This window comes from Gopherus flavomarginatus, chromosome 7, assembly GCF_025201925.1.
Source record: "Gopherus flavomarginatus isolate rGopFla2 chromosome 7, rGopFla2.mat.asm, whole genome shotgun sequence".
NCBI classification, from domain to species: domain Eukaryota; kingdom Metazoa; phylum Chordata; order Testudines; family Testudinidae; genus Gopherus; species Gopherus flavomarginatus.
Window position 1 is genome coordinate 72,018,592 of NC_066623.1, and position 13,271 is coordinate 72,031,862.

A 13,271-nucleotide genomic window follows, 5' to 3' on the forward strand; every position below is an offset into this window, starting at 1 on the left:
CTTTTCATAATAGCATTGCAATTAGTCCATGTCACCAACATGACAACACTGTAATACCATCGGTGATCTCACATGCAATATGTAATAGCAAATTACAGCAGTCACCAACTATCAAATGGGTGATCTGTGTTCATTAATTACCCTCTGATCTTAACGTGACTTTTCCTATTAACAGTCAACTGTCACAAAATTTCATATTAATTTAAATGGCAGAGGAGATGAGCTTACATAACATGTGCAACTATAGAGGAAGGAAGAAGGGATAAGAGTAAGGAATAACATATTTAATATTGGTCTCCTCATTCTGCACATACCTTCTCCTTGATCTGCCTCTGTAACAAGCACACTGGATATTATCCCTAATGAGATTCTGAGCATTACAATGACAATTCTTAGGATCTCCTCAGAGACCATCCAGACTCTGATTAGTTTCTCAAACTGCTCCCACTTCCTAATCTATTTTCCAAAAAAAAAATGTCCAAAAGATCAAAACATTTCTGGGGCCAAATATTTTTTGTAGACACTGTACATCCCCATCTGTTACTTAAAAGGAAATTGTTTAACTCTCTACTCCATTCTCTAGAAGAATGTCAAACATGAAATTCAAAGCCTGAGTCTCATTTACACTCAGGCTATGGCTAGGCTGTAATTTGGATAGCATGTGTAGGCATATCCAAGCTAGCTCTGATTGGGTTAGCTTGCTAAAAATAGCAGTGTCCCCATAGCAGCACAGGTGGCACAATGAACTAGCTGCCTGAGTATGTACCTCAGTAGACTGTACTTGGGATGCTAGCCCATGCCACAGCAGCTTCATATCTATTTTTAGCAAGCTAGCCTGATCAAAGCTAGTGTGGGTATGGCTACACATGCTGCAATTGGGGGGAGGGCTAGCTCAGTGGTTTGAGCATTGGCCTGCTAAATCCAGGGCTGTGAGGTCAATCCTTGAGCAGGCGATTTGGGGCAAAAATCTGTCTGGGGATTGGTCCTGCTTTGAGCAGGGGGTTGGACTAGATGACCTCCTGAGGTCCCTTCCAACCCTGATATTCTATGATTGTGTCCCCTGAGTATAGCTAAGACTGCTTTACTCTACTCCGATGGCACAGGGTAAATCAACCCCCATGTAAATGAGAATCAGGCACTCATATTCTGCAAACTGCCTGAGTTTCACTTGGTAGATATACATTGGTATTATGGAAATCATGTATAGAGAACTCAGGATCAAATTATAATAAGGTTTCACAGCAAAAATAAAACAAAACAGTTTGGGGCTTAAATAATGTTGAGGCCCAGCACAATCTATATTTTATTACTAGTACTACTATTTATTGATCTGAGAGTAGTGCTCAGTAGTGCTAATCTTCCCATTGTGCTAAGCACTGTGCAAATGCACACACACAGTCCCACTTCCGAAGAATTTAAAGTGGGAGTAATTGCTGGCTGTAGAATAAACCGATGAAAAGGATCCACAATCAGAGCAAAACTGCAGTTGCTGCAGCAGAAGAACCTGATATAGGAAACAGAAACATGTAAGAAATGGCTGGAGAGGGGGAGGGAAATAATCACTTGCTGAGGCCACGTGAGTATCGCTGGCTACAAAAATACTAGGGGTAGATATAGTCCATTTAGCATCATAAAATGACTTTACTACATACAAACTGAAAGGCTATTTTCATTTCTGAACTCACAAATGTGTGGCATTTCTAGGCTCCCATTTGATTGTGCTATGAAGCTTAGAGAGCTGAAAATGCAAAAGAGCTCATTGAACAGCATTTCAGAAAAACTGTCTTCCCACTCAAAGAAAGGTAAGCCTGTACCAGAAAAGCAGAGTCTGCTAAAAGACACACTCACTAGGATACACAGTATCATTTCCAAATGTCCCTCACAGATGGCTCTCTGTCTGGAAGTGTGATTTTGAAGATACTGGTTGCTCTTCCTCAAAACACAGGAAGAAATACCAAGACGTATTACTGCCACCCATTTAAATGGAACAATCTATTTCTCTGCTAGGTAAGTAGTAAATCTACAGGAAGAGCTTCTCTTACTCATAGCTAAAATACTTCTAACCTTCTGGGGAGGAGAGAGCTGAACTATGTGAAACATGGACGCAAATAGGGACTGCTGTGCTGGTAAGGGATCCTGAACAAAGAAAAAGCAATTGTACCAGCAGTTCTACAAGAAAAGTAGGTAAGAATGCTTTGTACCACGTATTCCAGCTTACAAGTTTCAAGCAAGGAAGCCCTATAAACAGTGTGAAATACAGAGTAAAACTACCCAGTCTGGTGATTGTGTAATACATACTAGCAGTACCCTGCACAATTATAGCAGCTACAAGTTCAACAAAGTATTATTGATTTGCTAGGCTGCTTCTGCTCGTTGCTCAGGGTGACAGAGCCGGCTCTGGCTTTTTTGCCAAAAAAAAAAACAAACAAAACCCTGCAGGGTGGCCGGAGCCAGGGTGCAGGGGACTCCCTGCACTGCAGATGTGCCCCAGCTAGCGGTGGGGAGGGGAGGGAAAGAGAGAAGCGGGGCGGCCAGGGCTTCAGCAGGGAGCTCGCAATGCAGCCCCGACCACCACGCCGCCTGCCGGGAGGGCTCCATGCCACCAGTTGGCGGGGAGAGAAGGATGCGGGCTGCCGGGCTTGCTGCAGACCTGGCACCGGCTGGGGCAGATGGAGCGTGCAGCCTGCTCCCAGCAGGGCGCTCCCCTCCTCCGCGCCGCCGCCCCCTACAGGGCGGCTGGATCAGCAAACAAACAAAAAAGCAGCCGTAGGATTGGGCAGAATGCCACCCCATAGAATCTGCCGCCCCAAGCATGAGCTTGCTCGGCTTGCTGCAGGGTGGTTAGATGCACATGCAGAGACATCACTTCACAAACCAGGAAGGTGAGTGCCCCTCTTCTTACAACATTGGAAAGACCATACCTAGGACACTGCATTTAGCCTGGGTGCCTACATAAAACCAGGTGCTACAGTATCAGTGACCTCTGCAGCGTCTAAGAGCCCACATATTTGAATCAACCAAAACTCAAACACATGTATCCAGAGACCTCCCCACACACCTCAGAGATTTCCATAGACTGCGATTTAAAATCTGCACCTCTGGTGACTTTCTGCTCTTGGGCATGCAAATGATCAATAGGAGTTCTGTATGTGAGCTCAGGGGCCTGGTCCTCCATTGCCCTGCACCATATGGAATCGTTTACATCAGTACAACGTCAAACAAACTGCTATCCCAAATCAGAATGGTAGCATTTCACATTCGCTGTGCACTGGTAGAAGCACCTACTCTAGGGTCAGGGCCTGGTAATCAGGCCCCAGCTGTTATGCTCACAGCTGTCCCATGTTGATACCCTGCGTTGGCTATTCAGGTGAGGACTCTGACACTAACACTAATAGATGGGCAGTGAAAAGGTACAAGACAAGCTTGTATCTCAAGAACCTGTGGCAGGTTATTCAGTTGGAGTAAGGCAATATCTCTATACTGACACTGGCCTCTGGCCCAATAGGTCCTACATGCCAGTCTCTTTCTACTGCACTCACTTCCATTCCTGAGTTAAACAGCAGTTGTTGAAGAAGTGTGACATCCAGTGGCAAAGGCTTTAAACCTAGAGCCAGTAAAGAATTTTTCAAGTAAACTTTTTTTTGTTTACCAAAAAAACAAAACTGATTCAGCAAAACTGGAACCGTTCACAGGAAAGGGTCGGTTTTGATGAATTTCCCACTTCAAAACATTGTTGAACAATACAGCTTCAGAAGAGTTCCTTTTTTGACTTCATTTTTAAATTAAAAGTGAATTTAAGGTTAAAAATAAAAAAGACAATCAAAACAAAATGCTTTGATTTACCTGATCTGAAAAAAAAAATGAACCATTGATTTCAGACTTGCAAAAAATTTTAAAGAATGACTTTTCATACAGATTTGAGATGTGAACATTTTTCAAACTCTCACAGCTCTTTTCTTGTCCTTTCTGCCCTGTTCTATTTAAAATCTCAAACTAGTGCCTGAGATCTGACACCCCAATATTCAGGGCATTCAAAGTCCCCATTCTATATGGCATGGCCACAATCAGAAATTATACAGCTATCATACTCTAATGGGAAGCCAGGCCTCCCCATCCACAAAGGTTAAAGCAAGGGGCACCTTCCTGTGCCAGGAATGAAGGCTTCAGTAACCAGCTTTGCCTCATCTCAGCTGGTGCAGTGAGAGCTTCCCTCCTGTTTCAATCTACTTTAGCCACTGCCAGACCCCCATTCTTATTGTCTTTCACCCAGGGTTTTATCTCCTCCTCCAACCTACCTTGATTACCAAAATGTCATTGACTAATGTCCTTCCACACTACACTCCCACACCATTCCCAGCTCTAAGCCAGACCACTTGCAAACCCAAAGGGTTTTGAACAATCGCACTCCTCCCATCTCAGAACAAATGCCCCCCATAAACAATTAACAGAAAAATCCCCCTAACAATCAGCTTTTCCCTTCCAGGAAGAAAGCCCAGCTGCTGGTGGAGATCAACCTCCTGATCCCTTTCCACGGTTCCCTTTTCCTATTGCTCTCCACATCCCAGTACTCCACCTACCTCTATCAGCAACCACAGGCAGCCAGGTCCCAGCACACTTTGATTCAGGATCTCTATTACTGAGTCCCCTCTAGTTCCTACAAGCAATCCTTCACTGTCACTCCTGTTATGACCAACTGCTTATCTGAAGCCTGAGAGTAAACTCCCCAGGTAGCTGCAATCTAGAACCCTCAGGCTTAGTCCCAGGCGGAATGGTTCAAAGCACTCCACCGCCATCTCGTTTCCCTGACCACACCAGCTCTGCCAAGGTTCTGACAATCCCTTCTCCAGATTGTCCCATCACTGCTGGAAACTTGTTACTGTTCTGCTCTCAGCTGCTTCCACAACTTCTACCGCACAGGTTTCTTGATAAGCAGCAGCCATCTTACGTTGATTCATCACTGTACGATGAGAACAGGCAAGCCTTCTCCAGTGGGTTGTGGAAGAATATCCTATGGGAAGCAGCAGAAGCCCCATTGCTTGAGTAATTTAAAACTGAAAAAAAGGTTGAATATACTGGCTGGAACAATCTTCCACTGGCAGGCGATAGCCTAGATGTCAGAACTGGTTGTTCTATAGGAACAGGCAAAACTGCTATTTTTAGCAGCGATAACAGAGCAGCATCGCATACTCCAGGCCTTAACCTGCTTGCATTGACTTCAGCTCCCTATGCTTCTAATATACTTTGACCTTTAATCAGCAAAATTCACCCTGCTGTGAAGTGACTGAAATCAGCAATTAGATAGTTATGCCTATATGTTCCGCAAAAATGTGTGCCTGTGACAGGGTTTCTCATTGCACAGGCAATATTTCAGGTGACAAACTGTGGAAGGTGTTACACAACATGGTCTGCAAAATCCTCAATGAAAAAGTTAAAGATATATGTGCTGCTTGGTTCTGGCTCTGCTCTGCTCAGGATTTCATAGAAGTTCACGAGGAATTTATCTGTCAAAATTTGAAATACACATTAAATCTGACAAGAATTGCAGGATAGGGGCCAACATCTGCAAAAATAAGCATATTTTACTGATATTTACAACAAAAAAACTTCTGAAATAGGATATTCAGCCAGCATCTTCATTTTGTGAAGCTGTTGAATATAGTAATATGTCTAGGTATTGTCCTACAAAAAAAAAAATTGTTTGAGCTCATACTCCTAAAATGCATAACCCATCAACCCAAACTGTAACAAGGAATTAAGTCAATCAACCCTCCACTTACCAGTTCCCTTTCTCAACTTTCACTACCTCCTTCCATCGACCACACTCAGCTGTACAGCCTTAATTCCAATGTCACACTTTTCCACATACAAATAACACACCATAGACTTCACCACTGTGTATAGGGAATATATCTTAATTTAGCTGAGGTCAGAGATCAAGCTGTATGTGTGAGTGTGACTGCGAGGGATTGCATACGTGCATTGGAGTTGTATGCTGCAATCGAAAAGGACTTTGCTTTGGAGCTATGTCTGTAGGGCTGAATCTCCTCTCACTTGGACTGGCGTAAATCAGTGCTACTGGAGCCAATGGAGTTACACAGGCGCAAAACTGGTATCAGTGAGAGGAGAATCAAGCCCAGTATGTTTGTGTATCGTGATGTGTGGGTGATAAGGCCTGTGAATTGAGTGTGTATTATCTAACTGGTGAATTCCTTGTTTTTTATTGATCACCTTGATAGGAAATGAACTCAACTAACTACTGTATAACTTAGTTTTGGTTTTTTTGTGGGGCCTATAACTATTATATAATCAATACAGACTGTTTACTCATCTTACTGATGAAATTAAAGAACACTATAGGAAAGAAGGTAAACTAAGTTTTTCAAGATAGGTGCAATATTTTATGTGTATTTTTGCTACTTTAAAGTATCCCATACAATGCTATCTGAATAATACAAAAAAAAGTTTTAAAATATAATGACATAATTTGGGGCACTTTTAGAAAGGCTCTGAGATGACAATACCAACAATGAATGTCTTCCTGTGCTGTGGAATAAAACAATACGATGTTCATAAGTTTATATAGCATACTTTTTATTTTCAAATAAAACACAAAAATACAATTAAATTCAACCTGAATACAACCGACAGCACAAAAATGACTGAAATACAGAAGTGGACACTCGGCAGATGAATAGACCTCCATGCAGAGTAAGGTCTTTACTGGGGTTGAAGATAAGGTAGTTATGATTCAACAAAGTTGTGACCATCTGAAAGTGGTTCATCCTGTGCACATGTACCTGCAGCTTGGAACACATGCTTTTCACTGAAGACTCTCAAGCAGCAGCCTGCTTTGCCTGCCTACTTACTGCGTCTTGATCTGGATATTCACTTCCTTGCCCAGGCAGGAAACCCAGCTATTAAGAAGTGAGAGAATACAGAATAAAAAACAGACATATTTAGTATTTTCCTTTTAAGGCCCTGATCGTGCAAACATATATACACATGCCAGCAGGATTTGGCTGGGATGTACTGAAAACTATTGGTCTACACAGCAGAAATATGCAAAAATTAAATATTTTCTGTAAACCCCCTGTCCATGTAGAATGGGTCATTTCTAATTCAACTGCAGGGGCAAGGCCATTATTAATTATTATATTACACTAATTCCAAAGTCCTTCCTTGGGCTGGAGGCATGGCTGGGCTAGGGGCTATACAAGCAGCTGAGACAGTCTAAAGGCCTGATCCAAGCTCGCTGGAGCCCTGCCATTGCCTTCAGGGTTCTCTGACTAGCCAGGGGTGTGACAAGCAGGAGGGGCGCAGAAGTGGGTGACAGGTGACAGCACCAGACCTCGGGTCTTTTGTTTTCGGCCTCCCCAGGTGGACGCAGACCAGCACGGAGCCCCAGAGGGAGACCAGCATGGCTCTGTTCAGGGCCTGTGACCCAGACTTGCTTCCTGCCCTGGCGGGAGTGGGTGGCGCCCTGGCGAGAGGTGCCAGGAATGGGGCCCGCCAGCTGGCTGGGGCTCTCCTGCGGCCGCGGCCGCGTCCCTCCCCTGGGCCCATGGCAGCAGCTTCCTTGGCGCCCCGTTGCAGGCGGAGCGGCTGCGGCACCTGGGTGCGCTGGGCCACGGGCGGCGCCGGCGGGGAGCGCTCTGAGCAGCCGAGCCGGCCGGGCAGCGAGGAGCTGCTGACGGGGGCGGAGAAGCGGATCGTGGCGCTGCACTGCGAGGCCTGCGCGGTGAGTCCCAGGCGCTTCCTGCTCGGGCCCGCAGGGCGCTGCTTGTGCAGCCGCCTCACCGCTCCGGGCTGCTCCCGCGGGGCTGGCGACGCGCTGCAGGCTGGGGCTCCCGGCGGACCCGCTCCCCTGCTGCAGAGGCTAATGGGCGGCCCGGGGCTGCTCAGTGCCGCGCACGCTGGCAGCTTTGCCTGGCCCTCTGCAGCCAGCCCCAGGGAAGTGCATGGGCGGGTTGGCTTGCCTGGGCCTCTCCCTCAGCCTGAGCTGGGGGTCGGCCCAGCACCGTGTCCCGAGCACCGGCGTGTGGCCTGGAGATGCAGGGAAAGGGGGGAGGAGGCGGGCTAAGCCGGCTGCTCTCGGGATCACAAGGAAGAAGTGGACGTTCATGCACAGCCGAGGGAGTGACAGGAGCTCCGTGTCCCAGCAACACTTGTGCCACATTAACGATCAGCGACTGTCTTGCCCTTTCAACTTCCCCGGGGCTTGCTGTGGCCAGGGGTCCTTTGGGGGTATTTCATACCGATGGCCTTTCTAGCCCTAACGTCTCTGCACAGAAGTATTGGCACGTGCCTCTGGACGATCAGAGGTGGCCATTTGCTCACAAGACGCTGCCTGGTGCAACGGGCACTGTAAAGAAAATAAAGTCACAACACCCCACAGGAAACCAGAAGAGCCTTTCGAGCGCGCTCCCAGTTCCATCATCCTGTGGGTTGGGGCAAGTCACGGAAGGCCCGGGACAAAGAGAACAAAAGACAGCAAAAGCGAAAGCTTTCCGGAGAGGGGCAGCAGTCCCAAGACAGAAAGCGCGTGCAGCCTTGAGTGAGCCATGTTACCTGCACGCTGGGGACTTACAGCACTAGAGCTTAGTTATTGATTATGTCAGGGAGAAATATGACCAAAAATAACAACGTGGTGATACAATGCAACTCTTGGACGCCCAGCAAACTGCCCAGTGCTGGTAGCCTGAACACCAATGTGTATTTACCCAGCCTCTGGGCCTGCCTGACAAACTAGCTTATAGTCCTAGTTTTTATGGAATGCTCGGGTGTTTTGCAGGAAGGGAAATATGTCACGATAACAGCTTCAAGGCAGACAGGGTGCCGACATGTGAAGTGACTCTCCCCTTCCATCTCCAGCTCCGGCATTGACATGATTAATAACCGCTCTGCTCCCCTTTGCACGCGGAGAGCTGCTGAGCTGGTACCTCAGCTCCCATACCGGAGGGCGGAGGAAAGTGGGACCGCCTTGTTTTGTTTTGTGCAAAGATGGAAGCAACCTGCTGTAATTGTGCGCGGGGCTCATCACTAGCGGTAGGGACAGCATACATTAGACAGGAGCCCACCATGGAAGGCCCATGAGAACCTGCAGTAAATACTGAGTCTGTAGCAATACGTGGCCTCCGCTTCCTCTCCCCCTGCTCTAGACGACGCACCCTGTTTGCAACGCATGGCGAACGCTTGGCCCTTTCCCCCTTCTCCCACGGATGTGCATCTCCGAGCACCTTGTGCTGCGCGCCCCTCTGCACTGCAACGGTCTGTTCCACCCCCAGCAGTCGCTGAGTTTGCCTGGACAGCCATTGGGCCGATTCTGTTCCGGTTGTGGAGTTTTGCCATTGGCTCCAGCGACATCGGTCCCAGCAGGAGGTTCCCACTGAGGAATTCCCCCGTTCCTAGGCAGCTGCCCGCCGAAGGGTCAAATGGCAGTTGTGGGCAGTCAGCATGGTTACGGTAAATGACCTTAACGTGGGCATGGAACTGTCCCGCGGCTAGATTTCCCACCTGCCTTCCCTTGCGCAGGCGGCTGGCTCTGTGCCATTGCAACCATTAGTGATGGCTGATGTTTAGCAGGTTTTCTGGACCCGTTTTAAAAATACTTTTGGGCTTCTCTTCTTTGTGTTAGTCCGTCCGCTATCTCAGGGGCTGCAGGCAAACACCAGGAAATGTGCCCCTTTACGGATGCACTGGCGCAACAGAACAGGGAAGCAAAGGACTTGATTCGCCTACCACTTATGAAATGTGTAGCTCCAGCTTAACTCAGGGAGCGCTATCTTTGCTCTCCAAAACGTAGGAGTGACGTATTTGGTGTAGAACATTTTAAAGCTATGTCCATACCGGTCACGATCCAAAATCCTGGCATCTTAACGTTTCCACTCGCTATAAGCATTGTTGCAATTGCAATGGTCACTTGATGGAAATGACAATCAAAAAGTGACCTAAATATTAAAAAGTGATATCTTGCTAACACACAGCTTTGTCCAGCACCAGAGGCGGATGCCTGCCAAGTATTTACGTTCCCTCCAATATAAAATAGTTTAACAGTTGCACCATGTTTGCAAATTGCAGTTATACTTTTTAGCGTCAGAGCTGGCATGATGAAAGTTGCTTTTGATGAAGCAGCACTTGAAAGCAGCAGAAGGTGTCAACATTTTATAACCATTTTAAAAAATAATTTACAATGTAATCAAAACTCAAGAACATTTAGAAAGGGAAAAGAATGTGGCATAAACAAGTCCAAAAGTGACTAAAGTGAACAGGAAGAGTGTAAATGTCACATTCTCTTAGACCCTTCTCTGGAAGCATGAATACAGCATCATACATTTACCCTTTCTTATAATTTGAAGCGTAAATGCATCTGCAACCTGGGAGTGAAAGTCCATTTTCTTCTAAAAAGTTTAGAATAATTTAGAGAATATATAAAATATCTCTAAGGAAATGAATGAGGAAGGCTGAATCTATGGCTATGTTAAAATATGCACTGCTGATACTCTATTACTTCCCAAATCTCTTTATTTGTCAGTTCTGTCTGAGTTACAGAGTATAAGGGTCGGATTATAATAGTTGAACTGGTTTCAGTTAAGCAGTTGGATTTTAGGGAGATAATGTCAAAGCACTTCCAGTTTGAAACCACAAAGAGATGAAGACCATGTAGAATTGAGGTTGACTCTGTTTTTGGGTGGTTCTTTTTAAGGCTGGCCTGCAGAACTATGTGGATCCAGTTACTGGCTATTTAGTGTTCACCAAAGTTGCCCACTTACAGAGAGGAAGATGCTGTGGTTCTGCATGCAGACATGTGAGTATGAAATCCTTGCTTTTCGGCATTAAAATAACTTTGAAAAAATATTTTAAATGCTGGCATTAGGAAAAGCTAGCAAGCTATCTGGCATGTTTCACTGTGAAATTTAGACTAGCCAAGGACAATAAGTCCAGGAAAGGTCACTGAGGGATTTTCTTAACGTTAAAATAGAATGCTGCAACATTTCAGGTTAACATTATCTCCTTGAACTGCTAGGAGAATTTCGCAGGAGTTATTTAATAGACTGTTGTTTTATATAAGTCACGTTCTCCTTGGCAAGTGCCAGTTGCGTATGAAAAGAACCAGCATGTCAGAAAGTCTATTCCGAGCAAACTTTCTCCTTTTAAAGCCATGAGCTAACATAACCGAGATATTTTACCACAAATGTAGTTTAGTTTTCTAGAATTATGTTGAAGGGTCTGTTTTCCAGTCTGACTGAGAAGTACGGTGGAATATTGTGTGATTTTTATAATAATAGGACTTGCTGTCGGTATTTTCTGAATACCATTTAGAAATCGAAATTGTGCAGTGTGAGAAGGTAATATTTTATATTTTGCATACAGAGTACAATCCGCTTCCACTGAAGTAAATAGCATAAGTCCCGTAGCTTTCAATGGCTGACAAGATCAGGCCCATAATAATATGTTGATCAAATTCACCTTACTCAGGCGAGTAGTGTTTGACGCCCCAGGTGGGTAACATATATTTCCCCTTAGTAAATTTATAGTTATTAGAACATGCTTTAAAGAACAGCGCACGGAAAAAGGGAGAAGGAGGTAATTTACAGTTCAAATGTGCAGTGCTCACTTTTAGTTCCTCTTTGGCTTCTTGAAAAGTTTTCTTGTACCACTATTGCAGTGTGAAATTCGTGAGTAATGATGCCAAAGACTCACTCTTTGATGAAAACTCATTAAGCACTTTTATAAAGAGAGAGTCAGTTGCTAAGACGTTTGACAACAAGTTTAAAATGGTCGGGAAATGTTTACGCTTATTACAGACAATATTGAAAGGCTAGAATGTTATTGTCCTGGCTGCCCCTTTGCCTTGCTAGGAGCTCTGTTATGCAGAACAGTTTGCAATAATGCACCAACTAAAGAAGTTTAAGGGGGTGGGGGGACAGATTACTTTGGTCAGTCAAATTCTTCGAGTTGGAAGGACTATTTAGGAAATGGTTCTTGGGCACTAATTAGGACCATTTGCTTGGGGTTGCCATTATTTTCCTGCTAGTCTGGAGGGCACAATAGATCACATGATTTATATAATATAATTAACGATTCTTTAACCGTAGCAGGGTTGAGCTTTTTCTTACTGATTGCTAAGTAATGCAATAATGACTTGTTTTATTTCTTCTGCAGTGTCCATATGATCAAGCTAACGTAAAAGACCCGTCCAAAAAGAAGCGGTTCAATTCATTTTTTTATACCTGACCATCAGTGCGTTTGCCATCTACGATGGAAACTGCAGAAACCTAAGCCAGAATCAGTTCTTTGTGGCTTCGAGTGCATGAAAATTGGCATTCCTTTTATCGATCCTGGGTTATTTGAATACATTTCAATTGTAATAAAAACCAAGCTAAACTGTGTGTGCCTGAGTGTTTCAGATGCTACATTATTAGTGATACTCCTTTTCCTTTCCTTAGCGTTATAAATCACACGTTACAAACTGAGACCACGATTAATTTCGCTGTAAAATCAAGAATCCGGGTGCAGGCAGTACTCAGATTACCATCCCTTTACTTAACACTGCTACTGTATACTCCGTAAATCACTTCAAGAGATGTTGTTGATTTTGGTAGTAGATCGAGGAGTTTCAGTGATTTTTTTTTATTTACATCACTGAAGGCCGTGTGTAACCTACAAGAATGCCCAATAAGTGTAATCGCATTGCAAAACGGGAAATTCTAGCAGTAAGAATTTAAAAGACTGTATATTTGTATTTCGTTATATTGTGTGAATCAAATTAGAGAAGTCTGTTTGGAGCACGGCCCATACTATTTTATCGCATCATGCTGACATTCGAAGATCGTTAGATAGGCCATTAAAAAAATTAGTCTGAATTGAAGTACCACTGACACCGAGAGTGGCATTAAACCCAGATCGAACCACAGCATCAAGCTTTCGCCTCCATCAATTTCTCCGCCACTCTGGTCCAAGGAGAATGAAGACAAATGTGTCATTACCAAGTCCATCTGCCATTCAATGAAACATCGTAGCATCGTTAAGGGTGGCAAAGCACACACAGAATCAAACGTCGATCTTTCCACCCCTATGGAAAGGGGTGGTTGTTGCCATCTCCTTGAGGTAAAAATCAAAGGAGGCTTCCTGACAGACTCATTACAAGGTAAAGTCTCTGGAACTGAAAGGAGGGGCAGTGGGGGTCCCACAGATGCGTTTGAGTTTCTGAATAATTTAACTCCTGTGTATTTGATTGAACATCAGTCTGTTTGGTGTCCAAATTAGCAAGT

At 44.9% G+C, this 13,271-nt stretch overlaps 1 protein-coding gene across 1 annotated transcript; it reads left to right on the top strand.

Moving 5' to 3' along the window:
- The first annotated feature begins 7,456 nt into the window (after positions 1 to 7,456).
- C7H1orf53 (chromosome 7 C1orf53 homolog) lies at positions 7,457 to 12,389 on the top strand. Its single transcript, XM_050961491.1, has 3 exons — positions 7,457 to 7,738; positions 10,703 to 10,804; positions 12,163 to 12,389. The coding sequence occupies exons 1-3, from the start codon at positions 7,562 to 7,564 to the stop codon at positions 12,232 to 12,234; spliced, it is 351 nt and encodes a 116-aa protein (XP_050817448.1). The 5' UTR covers positions 7,457 to 7,561; the 3' UTR covers positions 12,235 to 12,389.
- Positions 12,390 to 13,271: the final 882 nt, after the last annotated feature.